This window comes from Labrus bergylta, chromosome 6 (assembly GCF_963930695.1).
Source record: "Labrus bergylta chromosome 6, fLabBer1.1, whole genome shotgun sequence".
Classification (NCBI taxonomy): Eukaryota; Metazoa; Chordata; class Actinopteri; order Labriformes; family Labridae; genus Labrus; species Labrus bergylta.
Window position 1 is genome coordinate 23,686,009 of NC_089200.1, and position 19,811 is coordinate 23,705,819.

Below are 19,811 nucleotides of genomic sequence, written 5' to 3' on the forward strand. Positions count from 1 at the left end.
TCGCTTTTAAATAAGGCTTCTAAAATTCTGACCGTGAAGGGCTCATTATACAAGTTTTGTAGTTCTCTTTAATGTATCACAGTTTCAGGTCTTTCTGGGACCTGAAACTGTTTTCTGATTACCCAAACACAAATATTAAGATATTATATTAAAATCCCAACAGACGACTAATCAACTATTGGCCTGAACAACTACTAATAGATTCACCCTAAAGTTTAAATTTGCACTATGTAGATTTGGTAGTGAAATTTGAAAGTTGGAGCAGTGATTCTATGCTATATTTTCTGAACTGAATACTCAAACTTTATTCAAAGAAAAACTGGGTTCATGGACACTGTTTGGAGCTAAAAAGCTACCAGGAGAGTCACGGTTTCACTGTAGCGGGCCCCCCTCCATAACTTCTTGCATAGCATTTTATATTCAAACAGTTCCAGGGACCAAATTTTCCTCTGAGGACAGTTTGTCTATTGAGTTATGAACATTAAACACAGAATCTGTACATTTCTCCAACTGTCACATTTATCTACCTAAACTCCATAGTGCACCTTTAATAAACATGATTGAAACTTCAGATATTTCTTTGTTTTGTCTGAATTTGGCTTAAGTAGAATTTCTCGGGTTACTTACTGAAATTGGCATGTTTGACTGTGCTGACCTCTGCTGCCAAGTCACAAACAGGTTCTCGATTTTCATCTGTTTCTCCATTTCTGTCGAGATAAAGACAAGGCCATTACCCCTTCCATCCAATATGCAACTAGGCCATTGGACAACAAATGTATTTTCAAGATTCTTATCCTATATATGATTAATTTCATAAGAAGCAGCAGTATTAACCTCTACGCTCAGCAGCCTTGATCTCCAGGAGCTGAGATCCATGTCGGGCCACCACATCCCCGTCCATCAAGGGTCTGATGGTGCAGACGTCCCTAAGAGCCTCGTCAAAGGGGAGCAACTCAGAGGGGAAGTGGAGTGGAGCGAGACTTCGACCAGAGCTTCCCAGCCTGCCCTGCTCTTTACTGGGCAAAGGAGGAACTGTGCTGCGCAGCAAAGCATCCGGCTCCATGGAAGGGCTTAGGAACGGATTGGGATCCTTGTAAAGACAAATGGACAGTAAAGAAACATTCAGTCAAAAAAGAGAAGACATCACTTCAAAGGTCGGATTATAACCCTAAACAAAAGACAGAAAAGAGAGAACACTTAAGTATGGGCTTCGTCATCACCAGCAGAGGAAATGGGTCCTTTATAATAAGAATTCTCCTTGTTAGACTAAAATGAAAATGATTGTTTTTGTGTATTTATTTCTCCTTTCTCTTTAACCTGTTCAACTGAACCCTCAGACAATCACTGCCCGTAACATCTTCTAACTACCCAGCCAGACATAACACAGAGCAAGCTGTGTGACCGCCCCAGGAAGAGAGGCGAAAAGGCAGAGACAAGAGCTAAGCAAACCCAGCTTGGACCTAAGGCTACTCCACAAACCGCTCTCCTGGCTAATGTCCAGTCGCATGAAAATAAACAGATGATGCAAGATTCAGCCTAACTCAGCATCACAAATCAGAAACTGTTACAATCACATCTTTGCAGAGGCTTAGCTCTCGATGCACTCGTAAGACTGATGCATCCTGATCTCAAACATTACAAATCGTATGTGTGCGGCCAAAGACAAAAAGGCTCTACAGCAGGTGATTTAAACCTGAGAGCATTATCATTGGAACCTGTCGACCAATCGAAAGTGATTTTAACGTGAGGCGCTTGACAAGAGCCCAAAGGATAGTACAAGACACTCCAGCAGTGGCCTGTACACCCTGCTGCCTCCTTATGAACCACACAGTAGTATCCATGTCCGTATCACCAGAGTACAGAGAACTGTCCTCTGTTCTCACTTATTCTGTTTGTGTAATACAAAGGGACTATACCTCGCCCTTTCTTGAACTGCCCTGTGTTGTGGACTAATGAATAAATATTATATATTGCATATATATTTGTGTTGCTGGGTATCATTATTGTTATTACAGTCGGATACTTCTGGAAGACTGTTTGTGTGCCGTGGTGGATGTGGAGAAGAACTTTGAGTGATTTTGTTCAGTGGAGCAGCTCAAGGCCCAGATGCCCCAGTGTGGCAGAGATGGCTGCACCTTGCCCACAGGCTGGAGGGGGGGGGGGGGGGGGGGGGGGGGGGGGGGTCAAATGTGCACTGGTACTCCCTCTGCCTCTCATCAGGACCATGACAGATGAAGCTCTGTTCAGGCAAATTTTCTGCTGCTCTGACTCTGCCTTCTGTCTGGACTCATTAGTTATGTAGCGATGACGAGCGGGGTCACTGAACGGAGAGGAAAAAGTTTGGATCTCTTATTCTTTGAGCTTGTTTTGTAAATTGGCCCTAGGGAGGAGGCTCAAAGGCCATTTGGTGTCTTTCTTTTGTGCATAAGCTCTGCTCTTATGAGTCTCTACTACAGCCATTTCAACACAGCAGTGCAGGAACAACACTGTGCATTACATTTGTCTGTATTTTGAAATGTAAAAATAAAACTGCATAAAATTGGTCTGAGTAAATGCAACAATGGCGAGACTGATCTGCCAGGGAGGGGATTCATTTATAACTTCCCCACATTCACTTTGATATTTGGACTGTTGAAGTAAATCAAAACAGCTCTGTTGCTCACTCCCTGCTTTCCTATTCACAGTGAGGGGTTGATTGTTTAACATTTAATGACATAAAGATCCTTAGAAAGGCAGCAATATGTCTGTCAATTCTTTTTAGAAGATTATTTTTAGAAACAGATTACATGCAGGGTTTAGGGAAATTTGCAGTGATGTGTCCTTGTACTTGGCGTTGATGTTAAGAATGATGGAAAACACATCTTTAACACCGATTGGTGAGGGAGGAAAAAAGTAACTTTTGTGTTCTCTACCGATAATAAAAAAAAAGGATATGCCGTCATTGTAGTCACAGGTCCATTTCTATATCTTAGTAACAAGGAGTCGTCATATCAGAATGACCTTTCAAAGAAATGATGAGGGTAACGGGACGGCTGTGGCTCAGTTGGTAGAGTCTGTGGTCCCTCAACTGGAGGGTCGGAGGTTCGGTCCCCAGCTCCAGCTGATGGCAGAGGCTTCTATATAAAGTGGCCGTCAGATCACATTCACACATATTCATAAGCCACCGACGAAGCAACAGGGGAAATTTAGGGTTAAGTGTCTTGCCCAAGGACACATCAGACATGTTGCTGCTGGAGAGTCGGTCGTCTCCAACTGAGCCACAGCCGCCCGCTGTGTATCAGGTCAACACCAAGCAGCGGACTGGCACAGTTAGGAAATCGCTAGTGAAGAAATTGCAGCATTAGGTTTCTAGAGAGACATCCTGTGAAGACCATGAAGCTCAAACAGGCTGCTCGTGTAACAGGTAATCCCATCGTGCTCACTAAGAAGTCTCTACAGTTCCTCCTCACGATACGACAGCTGTGTGAAGTCTGCCTCTGGACCTGCCAGTTTCTGCAGCAGTGTAAACCCAGATGCTGCCATGACGGGTTGATTCCACCTGAACTACCAGCCCATAAAACAGAAGTGACTCCAGCAGCTTTTCAGCCACACATGTATCAGCATGTCTTTAAGGTATTTTCAATGTCGTTTAGGGAGCAGTACTGCTGAATGTTCTGCTGGTAACTTGTCAGCATTGTTTTACATAAAATCAAGGGTCTGTACCTGTTTGGAGTCCAGTTCGTGAAAGGGTGCATCAGAGAAGCAGTGATGGTGGAAGAGGCCCATCTTCTGGTTGAGCAGACAGTGGACAACATGAGCCCTTGCATTTTGCCACTTAACGAGGCGGATGATATCACGGTTCAGAGAGGCGCCGAGGTCCACGGACCAGTTATAGCTGTATAGAGTCACCTTAGGTAAAAGGATACAATACAAAATGTTAAAAACACAAAGGCTGCTTACATTAACAATTCAGATTATTTTCTGTAAGCCTTAAATGACAAATACATTTAGCATGTTATACCTTTCTTCAATACAACAATGCCACATTGAAAGGAGTGATACTGTACCTTTAAGACTGAGCATTATATTTACTAAGACATTACGACAGCATTATCGTTAAATATGTGCAAAACTAAAATATCTTTCTTAACTCTATATTCTTCATACATGGTAAATGGACTTGAGCTTGTATAGCACTTTTCTTAATATACACAGATAATTTAAACACTAGTGTAGCCATCACATGTACATGTTTTTCCATTTTCTCACAACTGAGCCCTTCCAGATTTCTAAGGCTCAGTCAAAACCCGAGTTAAAAGGTGGACATGTCCTGATTTTTTTATATATTCACAAATACTACCTCCAAAAACTACAATTTAGCCAGTTTGGCTAATGTAGTTCAGATGGATATACTTTTATTATTGCAAAATTGTTATTATTTTATACTTTTATTACACAAGACTTGAGGTAAGCAAGACTCAGGGAGCAACCATTTAAAGCCCCGTTTCCACAAAGCAGTCCGGTTCACTTTGGTTTGGTACAGTACACATTTATGAGCGTTTCCACTGTCAAAAGTGGAAAAAGTATTGTCAGCACGTAGCACCGCCCCACCGCTCCAAGGAATCATTGATCTTTATTTACTATGTTACGTTCTTCTTCTTTGTTGAATTTGTTGGCTGTCTACACTGTGTCGCGCCGCTGTGATTAAGTGATATGTAAGGGTATGTTTGGCTGAGGAAACGCAAGCAAGATCAGGGTGTACTGTACCAAACTGCACTACACCAAACCTGAGTGCTTGGTGCAAACGGGGCTTAACAGATCCATTGTTCAAAGATGTACCACAGCTGAAACCAGCAGACCTGATGTATTCATCCAAACTGTCTCTTAGAGATTTTCACAATCCAGAACCTTCCTTAAGCCAAGTCACCTTTTTGTCCAGGATGCTGATGTAGAGGAACCTCTGGCGGGGAGCCAGTCCTGCCCCGGCCTGGATAGGACTGAACACATCACTCTGCTCCAGAGCCTCGAAGCGCTGGAAGCCCTTATGAGCTGTGCAGAAGAGAGAGATACTCAGTGACATGGAAAAGAGATAGAAGTCAATGCCAGACATGTTAGGCACGCCTTAGCAAGTCTCCCTACAAACTATCCTAACTGCTTCGTCCTTAACTGTAGGATTACAGTCAATGAAGAGCAAAATACTGTTACTTTGAAATGTGCATTCCACATCTTTTTGTTGGGGGAATGTTTGTAGGGTCTTTACATGATGGTCTGACAGTTCCCAAGGCTTTTTTAAATAAAGTCTGAATTACCGTTTGAAGGCGACATCATGTTCTTACCATGATCAGCTATAGAGAAGATTATGGTCGTTTGTTTTCAACATTCCACAATAACGTCTTGTTGAGGATATTTTTTATATTCCACTTTCTATCTTTACAAACTATGGCCATCCTAACTTAGCAAGTAAATATAAAAGATAATAACACCACCAGAGAAAAGTCGTAAGCCGTTTTCACATCTGCACTCCGGAAAATATCTAGATCATTTCAGGAGGACTGCTCTGGAGATTCTCCTGACCTAGCCGTTCACATATGCTCCTCACAGTTGGAGACTATCCCTGTCAGAGGGGAGGGGGGGTCGGGGGATTTCCTGAGGTAAGACGTGATGTAAAAAAACAATGCGGAAGTAGCTTCAGTAGTTGCTTCGTCCGCTACTTCCGCATTGTTTTTTTACATCACGACGCTAGATCGTAGTGGTCGCATGTATACACTCTTTACACCATGCAGCAGTCACAGTATATAAACTTCACTCCCCCTCCTCTTGGCTCGAGGTTAAATCTCCGGAGAATATCCTGCAGCGTTCTCACATCAGCTCACTCGGACTTGCAGAAAAATACTAGGAGTCTGGCAGGAGAAACTGCGAAAGTGTGAAAACCCTATAATAGTGTTTAAACTTTAAAGATTTAAGGTCTGATAGATTATTTAGATTTTAAAACCAGAAAGCATAACAGTATTTTCCCAGAAGGTTTCGATAATGTTACTCTCCTAAGTTGTATTTTAATAAGTTATTTAGCATCTTCTAAGACTCAGCGATCATGAATAAGAAATTGAATCGGGCCATCACACCTGGAGAAGACAGAATAAAAATAAAATGTAAATTGGAACAAGTAGAAACAGAGGTCCACCTTCTCCTCATCCGCCCGCTGTTTGAGGCTATCAGAGCGGTCTGAGCCTCACGAGGATATAAAGAGACTTTGTTTAGCAGAAGAGAACAATGTATACATTCAGCCGCAGACTTTCTAACTGACACCTTATAAGAAAAACAGTTCTTTACATTTATTAGTTATTTTAGTCACTATTTCATTGTAATTGATTTTATCATATTTAATGCATCTTTGTATGTGTTTATGGGTATTGTTTGTTTTATATGTTAAATTATTGTTGATTGTTTTGATCATTTTGCTTTGCCAATAACGGTTGTTACCATTTATGTCAATATTGCATCTTGAACTCATTCTTGGTGCTGGCACAAATATTAAATGGTAAATGGACTTGAGCTTTTCTAGTCTTCTGACTACTCAAAGCTCTTTTACACCGCAGGTCACACCTACACATTCACACACTGATGGTAGAGGCTGCTGTGTAAAGTGACCATCAGAAATAACTCATACCATTCATACACATTCACACGCATCTGATAAAGCAGCGGGAGCAAATTGGTGTTAAGTGTCTTGCCCATGGACACATCGGACATGTGGCTGCAGGATCGAACCCTCAACCTCCCGGTTGAGCGACAACCGACTCTGCCAACATAGCCACAGCCGCCTCTAAAGCATCTCTGTTCCAGCTTAGAATTAGACACGCTGAGTAATACAGATGTGGAGGTTCTGATTGAAATCTGATTAGCTTACAGTACAGATGTGGTTTGACTGAGATTCCTGAAACCTCACATGACTCTCTGCTCCGCCCTCATCTGATACGTTTATCTCAGATGATTGTTGGCTGGGTGCAGACAGCCGTGTGAGGACAGAAGGTCAACCTCAGGTCGTCCAATCTGTTAGGATACTCATCTTTCTATCCACTTTCAGACTGTGTTCATTTGTTCTCTTATACTCTACCAGTCAAACGTTTGGACACACAACAGTAACAGTTTTATTAATAATACAGTTTACTATATTATTATAATATAGCTGTAAGCTGTATCTAGGGCACACCTACTAACAAAAGTGCTTTTCTTTATTTTCAATACTTTCCACATTTTAGAATAATAGTAGATATTAAAACAATAAAAATAAAACATTTCATTTTCATGTTTGTTTTGGAAAGAAATGCAAACATAGGTGAGCATAACCTTCACTATTTATATTAATAGAAGAAACGCATGTCAAACATTAAAGCACATGCCTTTAGATGGAAATGTCTTTGAGATGATAACATTTCTATCAGCTGTGTCCACACGTGACTGGTAGTGTACATCTTAAACAATCTTTAAATAATGTTTAGACAAGTTCAACACTGGTTTTAAAAACCCTTTGTTTTTCAAAAGTTTGATCATTTGAATCAGTTGTTTTCTTTTGGCACACAGATGTGACAGTGACTTCAACTCTAACTCAAGATAAACAGATACATGTATTTCATCCATCAGCATCAACGCTGTGGAGCTGAATGGTAAACTTACGTGTGAACCTATTAAGCACTGGGGAGTGTTCCTCATCTGAACTGTCTTCTGTAGGCAAACAGAAATGGTACAAACAGCAAAGGAGGCATGGACAGTGAGACAGAGCGGACACACACAGATGGAAGCAGACACTAGCAAAATGACACACTTCTGTTAGGCAGCTGAAAGCATGAACAGAGAAACACAGAATCAAAGTGCAGCAGAGAGGACGGCAGGTTTTCAAGCTCCAACACAGAACATTCACGCTGGCACCTTTTCCTCTACACTACGCATAAAGTTAACTTTAAATGTGTTAGAGATCATGCTGCTTCTTTACAGGATAACCTACTGACTTCAAAACATCTATGAAATTCATTCATTGTTAAGACTTTTTGTGAAGACATTTCATACACTCAATGATGTTCAGAAGAAAGAAAAGGTTGGACTAAGTTGCAGCTGTTGGTGGCTTGTGCTCATTTCCTCTGCTTAAATAAAATATCTACATAGAGATTTATAGCCGGTTCTTGTTCTGAATTGTGTGTAGTGTGAAGTTAAGTAAGTTGTGCTGAGGGACTCAGTGACCTCTGTGGACAGAGTTTGTTTCACACTGGCTTCAGCTGGTACCTTGCTCTGTGCTGCAGTGCCACTGGTGGAAGCTGCGTCCGATGAGGATGAAGGTCCTGGTCGCGCCTGGAGGCTGGCTGAGGTTCAGGAGGAGGGGGAACGGTGCAAACACGTCCTCAGATTGAGGGCAGCTGAATAAAGACAAAAATAATTATTGTAGTACACAAACAGTAGTTTCAGGAGATTGTGGATGTACAGTTCATTTTTAGGAATGACGAGCTGTAATAGATACTGTCACAGATAGACAGAGACATAGAAAGTGTTTATAATGATTTTTTATTTTTTTTATTTCCTCAGTATCATGAATATCTTAATCCCCCTACATTACACTGCTGTAGTTTATCTGTGGAGTACCGTGAACAGATACTGTGGATCCAACCTGAAACTGTCAGGGGGAGAGAGCCTTAAGGATGTAAAGCCTCGGGCCCTGAAACATGAGAACTTCTTTAAGATAGAATCCAAGACCAACTAAAAAACAACTAAGGTACCACAGTGGTGCATATAAATTTTGACCCTGCATCACTGTGTTTGCATAAATTCAAATTCCCGTTTGCCTGTCAGGAGTGTGTTAAAGTAAAATGAAGCATATAGCAGGCGCTCCGTGTACAGAGGCTACAAACCTCATCGCACAGGTCACAGGTTTGGACTCCTGATCCTGACGCTGTCTGGTCCATGTCATCCGCACTCTCTGTCCCCAAACTTTACAGTCAGTCTATAGTCAGTCTATAGTTTACCTTTCAAAATAAACCTTATATATATACCTTTCAAAAGCCCCTTAAAGGCAAAAGCCCCTTAACTCTTAAAACAAGTATTTTTCAATGGAGCCGAATGTCAAAATAAAAATTCAATCCAGTCAATAAGTGAGCTGATGTTATGATCCTGTCTGTGGAATTTATGTTAAATACATAAATAAAACAAAAGCTATCATATCTGTGTCCCTCAACAGTTTGCTTGAAATATTTGTTTCAGTTCTTCAGTATCAACTCTCTTTATCGGACATGGATCAGAAGGTAACGCCCGGCTCACACTGCAGGAGTTTTAAAATCCTTCCTGAGTTTGAATTCGGGCAGCAGCATAATCCTAACAGATATTCTTCTCCATAATCTCAAACATGCACACACTACAAGATATGAAAATCACGGCACATCACTGAGTACAGGATTTCCTACAGATGATCGTGCCTGATGGAGGAACGGTGGTTAAATTTGCGATCATAAAATGCTTTGTGCAGAGAGGAAAACACAGAAAAAAAGGTTTTGTTTTGGGTGGAAAAATGTCTGGGGAGATGCGGACAACATGGGCTGTATATTCTTCAGTGAGAGCTGGAGGTCAGATTTTAACTATCAGCATAACAGGTGTCCTGCGCACCTGTGCGAGTTGCCTCCTGCCGCCGGTCACCACTTCTGTATGTCCACTTACTTTCCTCCCTCGTCTCCCTCAGTTATTGTAGTCACACTCAACTTCAGCCAGACCCTCTCATGACGGAATCGTGAAGATTTTAAATTCTCAGTATAAAACATGTTTGAAATAAATCTTTATACGACTCACACTACAAGATAATCTGGGAAGTTAATCGGGTCCGAGAAGCCTTGAGTCGGGAGCGACCCTGCGATTGTTGGGAAGGAGGAATCAGACCTCAAGCCGGCCCGATGATCCTGCAGTCTGAGTCAGGCTTAAGCGACTGATCAGTGTGTAAGCAGTGACAGCAGCTCAAATGTCTTTGTAAGTTTAAATACAGGAAGACCATAAAGACCTGGACACCTCCGAGCAGAAATGCAAAATCAATATGTGGCAGTGTTAGGAACAACTTACCTTTTCTTCTCGAATGCCTTCACTGCTGTATCACTGGCCAGAGAACTGACCAAATTGACTATTTCCGCCAAGACGGACGGCAGAAGGAAGTGTGAAGCAATTTCAGCCGTGCACTGCTGAATGGAGGGGCAGCCTGTTTACCATCAGCCAGGTCGGAGGGAGAGACGGAGACACAGAAGAAAAGTACTTCATGAGACGCAGTATCGGTGGGAAGAGGTAATCTTAGGGAGCATTAATTCATACTCACCAAGTTTAGCCATGAAAGTGATCCATGGTTGGCAGGTGAGCTGGTACATGGGGTGTAGAGTACCTGTATCTCCTTCCTCCAGCTGAGAGACGTACCGCCTTCACAGACACAAAACACACATTCTGCATGAGGACATTTTTAGAGGTCCTAATGCACTAAAGGTTTATTATCACTGTCTGTAACATTGATGCCCTGGACATATTCTCTACCACTACCACTGCTGATCAATGGACTGTAGTAGTAGTGAGGACATTCCTGGTGTGTAAAATATCCTGATAAACAACTCCCTTTCAATGTAAAACAACTGGGTGCTGAAACCTGAAATATGTTCAAACAAGAAAAACAATTAGGACAGCACATCAAAATTGTATTTGAATTGCCACACGGACGTTTCTAAGGAGGCGCTCTTCTTCAGCGTGTAACGGGCAATTTTCTCAAATATACACAGGTGGGACTAATTGATACAGCAGAGGGAGTCTCCACCATACATCTTTCAACACCGAAGTAGAAAATGAGCATTTTAAATGAGCTCTTTTAACTCGAGGTACGTAAGCAAAAAATATATACTCCCATTCTTTAACATTTCAGCAATTCATGTTAGGTAACTTAAAAATGGAAATACAGAGGTGTCCTGACAGTGCTCCCTGTATTCTGTTTACTGAGGGACAACACAAAAGAGTCTCAGACTGTTAACAACAACTTACTCAAGCTCTGTTTCTTGCTGAACAAAATGCTAAACTGGGATCAGCCATGAAAAAATTCAAGGCTGATATCGAAAATAAGCCTCATCATCAGGGTATCCACCCCACCTAACTTCAGAACCTATATTTATTAAAGGTTGTACATTTGGGTAAAGAAATCTAAGCTGTGAAAACAATATTAAGACCTGATATCCTTAACTCAACTCTATTTGTCCCTGAAAGACGATCGTTTTTGCAGCATTCAAAGGACAGAAAAAAAAACAAAATTCATTTAAAACCCCTTGGGTTGGGAACTGGATGGTTGCCTGTTCAAGTCCCGATGCGGGCCATAGTTTGTAAGTTTAACTACAATAAAAGATTGGACTTCACAGATGTCTTGTTCTTATTGATGCAGATTTGTTCTAAAGTTAGCACGTACCTCTGGGCCTGCTCGTGCTCCACAGCCATCGCCTTCTCCTGGCTCCACTGCTGCTTCACGTTCTCCGTCTTGTGTCTTCGTCTTGCTGCCCGGCCCTCTTCTCCTTTCTCCTGCACGATGTCATCAGTTGTCTTTGGGCTTCCAAGCTCTGATGAGTCAGGCTTACTCTGAAGGATACAAAAGGAACACATTAAGGTCAAAACAAACTCTCAAGGCTTCATTTGACAAACTCAAGTAGTAACTTTGCTTTTAATGATAATAACAAACCATAATAGCTCTATATGTATAGCAAGAAACAAGGGTTTAAAAGAGCTGCAATCCCCTGTGGTCTGCATTGTTGTGTTAGCAGGCTAATGTTAGCACACTTTGGTTAGCTAGTAGCTTCAATTCATGTAAATTTATAGGGAATAACCGTGATCTAAACACACTAACGTTTCAGCCAAATAATCAGTGAGTATGTTCTTCTTCTTCTCTCTAGTCTTTGACTAAAACAACTGTTATACACAAGGAGATGAGCCGCCCTGTCCATGTAAACATGATGTAAACATGGCTCTGACAACAACACAGCAGGACTCAAGCTTCTCACTCGTTGTAGACAGTCATGACTCAGAGAGACAATTACAGAGGATATACTTGATTTCTCATTTATTAATGTGTAAAATGTTGCACATTCTTCCTTTAAGTATTAAAGCCAATTTGAAATATAGCTCAACGAGTATCACAGTAAAAGCTATCGTAGGCAGTGATTAGACTTCAACTTCAGGAAGAACTGACCAGTATATCCCAGAAGCTCCGGCGGGTGCTCTTGCTGGTGGGTGTGGTGGACTCAGGGGTGCTGGTCCCTGGCATCTGGGTGCTCCCTACAACTTGGGGTAAGGTGATGGGAGAGGGGCTTGTTTTAAAGACCCGTGAACCACTGCGTTGCCTTTGGCTGTCCTTCACTTCTTTCACTTCAGGCAAAGAAATTAAAAGTCCTAAAGACAGATATGAGAAAGAGACGGTCACAAACCAAATACAAACATACAAATACAAACATTTACGATGATGGAATCTCTGTTGATTCTAGTTCTACTGCTCACCGTGACAGGTACCAACAAAATGATGAAGAGACACGGCAGGTTTGACAATTATTTTTTTTAAGCACAGGGTTTCAGAAAGTGAGTAATTATTACATTTTTATATCCTCCTTTTCAACAAAGTTTAAATAAGTCTTAGAAGTCCCCAAAACATGTCTGTGAAGTTTCTGAGATCTGCACAGAACTTTTATTTGAACTAAGACATCATGATGTAAAAGTTCTGTATGCACCAGTGGCTCCCAACCTTTTCCTTTGGAGCCCCCCCATCAGTAGCGGAGCGAGTGTGGGGGCAGAAGGTGCGGCCGCCCCGGGCCCACTGTTGTCTCAAGGGGCCCACTTTGAGCCAAATTTAAAATGCATTTTTTGTTATTTAGTTGAATTTTCAAATGAAGTTAGTTTGACTAGGTCTGAGTCTCTCTTTTCTTTTGCCGCAATCAAGACACACAAAGTATTTTGTAGAGCAGAGAGGGGCCCCCCTCCACTGCCAAGGGGGTTCTAAACTTCGGCAGCAAACAGCACCAGCAGGGTGCTGTGGCCTGTTTGTAATGTCATTGATTCCACCTCTTAGCACCCCCTTTGCTGGGCCCCCGCTGCTGTCTGCTTTATTTCTGTTTACCTCGCTGTTTTTCGTAACATTAAAAGTGTAAAAAAAACTAAATAAATGTTTTTTTTCTCATTGACAACTCAACAACTCAACCTGGCAAGTCTCCTCCCGTTGCTAGCTCCACTAACGTAAACACTACTAACCAAGCAAATAAACATGTTAGGAGGAGCACCCAGCTAGCTGCAGGAAAGCAACAAGTGTTGATGAAAACTTCATTGGTAAATTGTTTCATCACTATTTGTGATTACATTTAGACGCTGGTCTTTTGTTTGTGGGTGTATGTGTTGTAGACCGCCGTGTCTGCTTGGTTATCGTACTATATGAACGGCTGTCACACTGTTTACAAAGTTTGTTGTCATGCGTGGGTTGGTAATGTGTGGTTTTATTGTATTGTCTGTGTGGCTGGATGAACGTCTAACTTCACTGAATGTTAAACTGTAGTTGGCTTCTATCTTTGGTTTCCCATCCGGCTAGTTCAGTCTGCTTTACTTGTTTAATCGGTGGACTATGCGCACAGACATGTCAGCACTTGTTCTGCTTAAATATCAGCAGGTCACTCACTGATAAGTCCCTGTCACTGTAATAGCACCCTTTGTAATCTGCAGCGGCATTTCTCTTCGTCCCGCCCTGTCTTGTATCTCCAGACAGCCGATATTACACTATAAATGCTATACTATATTACTATATAGGCTACAGCATTTGCTATATAGCCTATAGACAGTTTAAGGACCCACTATTGGTCCCCGCCCCCTCTGCAATGACCCATAGGCTCCGCGCCTGAGCTCTGACTGTTCTGCATTGTTATCTAACCTTTAACTGAGAAACATCATGGAAACTGCAGGGAGGGTAAGCATGCCTTACATGGGTTGTATCTAAATGCTGTGCTGGTTTAAATAGTTAAACAGATTCCACCAAGTAGCCTACAACATTTGCTAACATTACCACTTTTTTTACGGCAATTCTGTTTCCATGGAGCTAAGGGAGTGTTCACAGTAATGAAGACAGGAAATCAGTGGTGGGTTTAAAACTTCCATGAAGTGGAACAAATTCAGAAGGTCAACACTCTCTCTGTCTCTCACGTTTATCTCTGCCTCTATCCACTTCCCCTCAGTGGTATATCTCGCCCTACGTCTTCTATAGTAAATAAGTATCCAGTCACTTTTGCCTGTTCATATTTGCAAAGATATGGTTCAAAGGGCAGAAAACAAAAACCCTACAGTTGTTAGAACTTCTCTATCTAATGTCATGTTCCAGAAAATAACTTAACCCACATGATTGTTTTCATGTGATGTTTGCTTTTCAAGGGAGCAGCTCTCACAGAGACATTTAAACCATGAGCTAGAAACACGTGATTAAAAAAGAAACGACCGACTATGTGAAACATGAAAACACCTTCTTTCTTTCCACTTTTCTTGTTGATGCAGTTATCTCACCATAAACTTAAGGAGCCTCTGGATGAATGTGATTCTGTAAAGTGTTCAGAGTTCAGCAAGGGGTTTGTGGCCGTATTGCTGTTTATTTGCAACTCTTCCTAGTTAAAAAGTGCTAGATGTCACTCACTGGTTATGTCACATGGTATCCCTTTCCTTCTAGGTCATCAAATGCAAGGCGGCAGTGGCCTGGGAGCCCAACAAGCCTTTGGTGATTGAGGAGATTGAGGTATCCCCACCTGGGCCCAACCAAGTCCGGATAAAGGTGAGGACTATACATGCTTAGACACAGATTAGTAATCTCAATTGACTTGTTTTCTACCTGAGTATAAAGGAAGAACGTTCAACAATTCCCAGATAAATATAGCAGAAATCAAGAATATCCTCTATAAATGTCTCTCTGAGTCATGACAGCTTGCTCAGGTGCTTCAACATGGTCGCTTCATGTCATCAGCACAAAGATGGCAACAACAACATGCCAAACTTGAGGCTTAAAAGCTGGGCCTAAAAGACTTGAATGACATCACAGTGGCTGACCACTTGTTTCATACAGTAGCCTTTATAGTTCTTGGATGTAAGTTATATTATTGATATGACTCCTGAACCCATAAGAGAAAACTAATGACTCATTTTCATTGTTTTTTTTTCTGTCTTTGGTGCAGATTGTGGCGACTGCAGTGTGCCACACTGATTTACACCGACTCTTAGAGGACACGAGTCCAGAAGGCTTTCCAACTGTTCTCGGCCACGAAGCAGCAGGGATTGTAGAGAGTGTCGGGCCAGGAGTCACTGAATTAAAACCAGGTTGGCATTTTGGAATTCATACTAATTCGCTCTCAATCTAAAGGTTTTGATAAGCAGATTCATATGTGTCATATCTGTGCAATGTGGATGAGACTTACAAGTGTTTAGATGAGCCGAGGTTCAGAATATCTGTTTTCAGATTTCAGAGAGGAAGTCAAAAAATGGCCATTAATGTTATCACGATTGAGGAAGTTTGCTACATGGTCCATCAGATGCCACTGCATGCCATGGACCTAACAGGACACTTAATTAATTGAAGAAATTGAAGGAGAACAATAGAACTCAGCTTTGAGATAACCATCACATTAAAGTATGTAGGGAGCAGTTTGTGGACATACTTTGCGTTCAACTGAGTTCAGGCACAAGACACTGTGTTAATGATGCTGCTGTCCTACTTATTTAAACAAGTGATTTAAATGTGTGTTAAGTTATAAAGTCATTAGAATAGTGAAAGACAAAAATAATCTTACTTATCTTTAACAATAAGAGATGTAAAAATACTGTTCGAGTTTGAATGAAGCTTTGGGTTAGTTCATGCAGGAAACAGTACCCAGCTGTAATCAAATGTAAACATTGTTTCTGTCTTTCAGGTGACCATGTTATCCCTCTTTTCACCGGCCAGTGTAGAGAATGTCGCTTCTGTAAAAGCCCAAAGACCAACCAGTGTGTGAAAGCATGGTGAGCACATTAATAACTACCTATTGCCATCCATTTGGTTGAACCCCCCCAGCTCCTATGGCCACATGTGATTTTTTTTCCCCCCCGCCTTTTTTCACAGGGCTGATACTGGCAATAGTGCAATGGCACCCGAGAAGTCGGTATTCACCTGTAAGGGGAAGCACTTGAATCAGTTTGCAGGAACCAGTACCTTCTCTGAGTACACCGTGGTCAACGATCTGGCTGTGGCTAAGATCGACCCAGCTGCCCCCCTGGACAAAGTCTGCCTCATAGGCTGTGGGATCAGTTCAGGATACGGAGCAGCAGTTAATACTGCTAAGGTGAAAGTCTGACTAGTATCAAGTGTCTGAAGATAAGGCTTTTTTTAGACATAAAAAACTTTTCATTTACATTTTTTCCATAAATGTAAAAAGTGATCAGTTATTATGGGACACAAAATGTGGTCCTTGATTATTACTGTACAGCTCACTAAGACATTCAACACAGAGTTCCCAGTTGACCAGAGTATCTTTTACTTTAGGTGGAACCCGGCTCCACATGTGCTGTGTTTGGCCTTGGAGCTGTGGGTTTGGCTGCAGTGATGGGCTGCCAAGCTGCAGGAGCCAAGAGGATCATCGCTGTGGACATCAATCCAGATAAATTTGAAAAAGCCAAGGTGTTTGGTGCTACAGATTTTGTGAATCCGAAGGACCACAGCAAACCCATCAGCGAAGTGATAGCTGAGATGACCGACGGTGGAGTGGACTACTCCCTGGAATGTGCCGGGAATGTGGAGGTCATGGTAGGAAGATTTCATTTACGGTTTGTTCTCTGTTCTTGGCAGTGTAGAGTCAGTGTGCATTCCTCAAACAACTCATGCACCAAAATACTGGTTCACCTGCAAAGGGCTATGACTCGTACTTAACATGCTTAAATCACACAGACTGTTGGTCTCTGAATGTTAAAACTTGGATCAACAAACATGAAATTCTCTTTTTGTTGCCCACATAAACAAATGATGAACTTAAGAAAAACTATTAAGAAACATCAAACATCTCTATTCCAATCTAAGTTTTTTTTTTACTTAACTAGTTAATGAATTTAGTTAAACCCCTTTCCCTCAGCTTAGCTACAGATTTGTACCAGCACCTTTGTGGTTCCAATCCCTACTTGGTACTTATTGCTTGTTTTATTATCTCTATTTTATTTGATTTCCTACTGCTGTGTGAAGAGCAATGATAACACCAAAATTCCCCCTGGGATTAATAAAGTATTTCTGATTCTGATTCTGATCCAGCTGCCTCTGATCTTTTTTCTACATCCAGCGCATTGCCTTGGAGTCTTGTGTTCAGGGTTGGGGTGTCAGCGTGATCGTTGGCTGGACAACCCTACACGACGTTTCTGTGCGACCCCTTCAGATGGTAGCTGGACGAACATGGAAGGGCTCCGTGTTTGGAGGTAAAACAGCCCGGTCCATCCCTCATGACTAATAAACCTCTCACAAGTGGTAGTCTGGTTTATAGTGTGTATCACTGTGTCTCAGGCTTCAAGGGGCGGGATGGTGTTCCTCTCATGGTTAAGGCCTACATGGACAAGAAGCTGAAGGTCGATGAGTTCATTACGCACACATTGCCTTTGGATCAGGTCAATGATGCCATTGAAATGATGAAGCATGGCAAATGGTGAGTTTAAACTTTCTCCAACATTCATGACAGAAAAGAATTACAGAAACATAGATGCAGATCTGTTCATTGCTCTGTCCTTTCTGTTCTCCAGCATCCGGACAGTGCTTAATGTTTCTACAGAGTAGGATCCAAGAAGCTTCTGTCGATGACCCTGAAGGAACTCATTATGTTTGAAAATCTCCAATTAATATTCCTACATATAAAAGAAAGCACATAACAAGATTGACGATCATATTCTGCACATGTCTCTGACAACTTGAATTATATGAAGACTGTTTATGTGAGAATGATCTGTTGTCTTTAATCAAAAGACAAACGTGTCAAAGTGTTTCTAGAACAAAATAAATGCTCTGAACAGACGGGTGCTGTTGCCTCCTTTGTCTTTAGGTCTACTGTCATAGGCACATGGTGAACATGAATACAGCACTGCTGTCATCTCTCTCAAGGTTTTTGTTCAACAACTTTTTTAGTTTCAATAGTTTTAGTCTAGATTTACTCAATGACAACTTGAAATCTAAACTTTTTAAAATAAAGTAGGGAACTAAACCTTAAACTAAGATAAACACTAACATATACATAGGCCTATACAAATTGTATAATATATGGGCATCATAAAGTAATGTCTTTTACATGATCTATTTTTGTAAGTAGCCTATAGGCTAGTCAGTCAGTTCTTTCTTCACCATGAAAGAACAATTCATGAATTAATTTGACAGATTCACTCGCGGCAGGGCGAGATAATACTATCAGGGATGCAAACTCATCAGGGATGAAAAAGGTGACATGGATCCAAACCTCCTAGGGGGGTCCGGGGCCATGCTCCCCCGGGAAGACTTTTTAAAAATATCAGCTTTAAAATGTGAATTTACAGACGATTTTAGTATTCAGACTAAAGAAGCAGTGCAAACAATAAGAAAAACACAATTGCTTGTCGATATCTATGTTCAGTTCTAACTGTTTTGATAAAGCTTCAGTGAAACATGAAAAACCTGTGCTCCTAACCTTCAGTCCCTTTTTATAAATGGGATGAATTTGCAGAACAGGGCTTACCATGTTCCACTAAGGGGTGAAGTGAAGGGCAGTCACTATGCAAGTAGCTCTCTGAGAGTCTGAGAGAGCATCATAATACAGTCATCAAGTATGACAATATTTTCTCTTCTATCATAAAATATGTAACATTATCAATATATGAACCTGACGTTTAGCTCCTGCTGATTTTCATTAAGTTTATATTCCCTCTCTTATTACATTTGTTGACCAGCTGTTAATATGATCAGACAGGATGTTTAACAGAAAGGCTGGCTTACTCGCCAGACTTCGAATCTTTCCGAAGTCTTTTCACGGAAAAATAACGTTATGTAAATTAGCCATGTGCTGCACAATGTGACTCATTGAATCAGGTTTCATGCTTCTTGCGGCGATATTGCGCAATCGCGGCCGGCGAGAGGAGGGTCCGCAGAGGGTCTGAGCGCCCAGCCGAGCATCTCCAAGATTTTGTAATGATTTGTAATGATTGGCCGCAGGGCCCGGAAGTGAAACGTGCTCGCCAGCCGCAAGAAGCATGAATCAGGTTTTCATGACAGCTCGCGACGCAGATTTGCACCCCTGTAATGTTTTGTACATTTGTAATAACTGATGGTTTTAGTTAATTCTTCCATGATTTTTCTACGCAGCAATTTTCCCGTATCCGAGACAATTTTGTCCCGAGGGAGACAATTAAAGAAACCTTGACACCGTCTTCTCCACGGGACGGACAAGTGACAAACCCAAAAAAGCTGTTGGTAGAAAACGACACACACATCCTATAGGGGCACTGTAGTCGTTATACTGCAACAAACATGATGTTCAGCTTTATTTCCTGCTGCGTCTAAACTCACAGATGACGCGATTAAATGAGTGATAACCATTTTTAAATGTTTTGGGAGACGAAGAAAAAAATTGTTCAATAAAAGCCACAGTAGGAAACATTATTATTAGAATAAACCTTTTTGATTATCACTAACAATATCACGTTTAAATTGTACTTTTCATAAATGTGTGTCTGGTGTATTTCTGTGAGCGCTCTGTTATTATTATTATTAAAAAATAAAATCTTCCAGTCGACAGACCTCACCCTCACTC

At 41.5% G+C, this 19,811-nt stretch overlaps 3 protein-coding genes across 3 annotated transcripts in view; 2 read left to right on the forward strand and 1 right to left on the reverse strand.

The window, feature by feature from the left end:
- hyi (hydroxypyruvate isomerase) overlaps positions 1-19,811 on the forward strand; it is a 127,755-nt gene that overhangs the window by 24,443 nt on the left and 83,501 nt on the right. The window lies entirely within an intron of this gene.
- szt2 (SZT2 subunit of KICSTOR complex) overlaps positions 1-19,811 on the reverse strand; it is a 91,713-nt gene that overhangs the window by 20,418 nt on the left and 51,484 nt on the right. The window contains exons 52-61 of the mRNA XM_065956048.1: positions 12,209-12,408; positions 11,435-11,601; positions 10,316-10,413; positions 10,069-10,201; positions 8,257-8,387; positions 7,654-7,701; positions 4,907-5,028; positions 3,703-3,888; positions 835-1,090; positions 628-707 (exon numbers count right to left, since the gene is read on the reverse strand). Of these exons, the coding sequence (XP_065812120.1) occupies positions 628-707; positions 835-1,090; positions 3,703-3,888; positions 4,907-5,028; positions 7,654-7,701; positions 8,257-8,387; positions 10,069-10,201; positions 10,316-10,413; positions 11,435-11,601; positions 12,209-12,408 (1,421 nt within the window). The remainder of the gene's footprint in view (positions 1-627; positions 708-834; positions 1,091-3,702; positions 3,889-4,906; positions 5,029-7,653; positions 7,702-8,256; positions 8,388-10,068; positions 10,202-10,315; positions 10,414-11,434; positions 11,602-12,208; positions 12,409-19,811) is intronic.
- On the forward strand, positions 13,851-18,049 carry LOC109982528 (alcohol dehydrogenase 1-like). The gene is made up of 9 exons (XM_029276995.2): positions 13,851-13,960; positions 14,708-14,809; positions 15,207-15,348; positions 15,939-16,026; positions 16,127-16,346; positions 16,547-16,807; positions 17,331-17,463; positions 17,549-17,687; positions 17,782-18,049. Exons 1-9 carry the CDS (start codon positions 13,943-13,945, stop codon positions 17,813-17,815), a joined length of 1,137 nt encoding a protein of 378 aa, XP_029132828.2. The 5' UTR covers positions 13,851-13,942; the 3' UTR covers positions 17,816-18,049.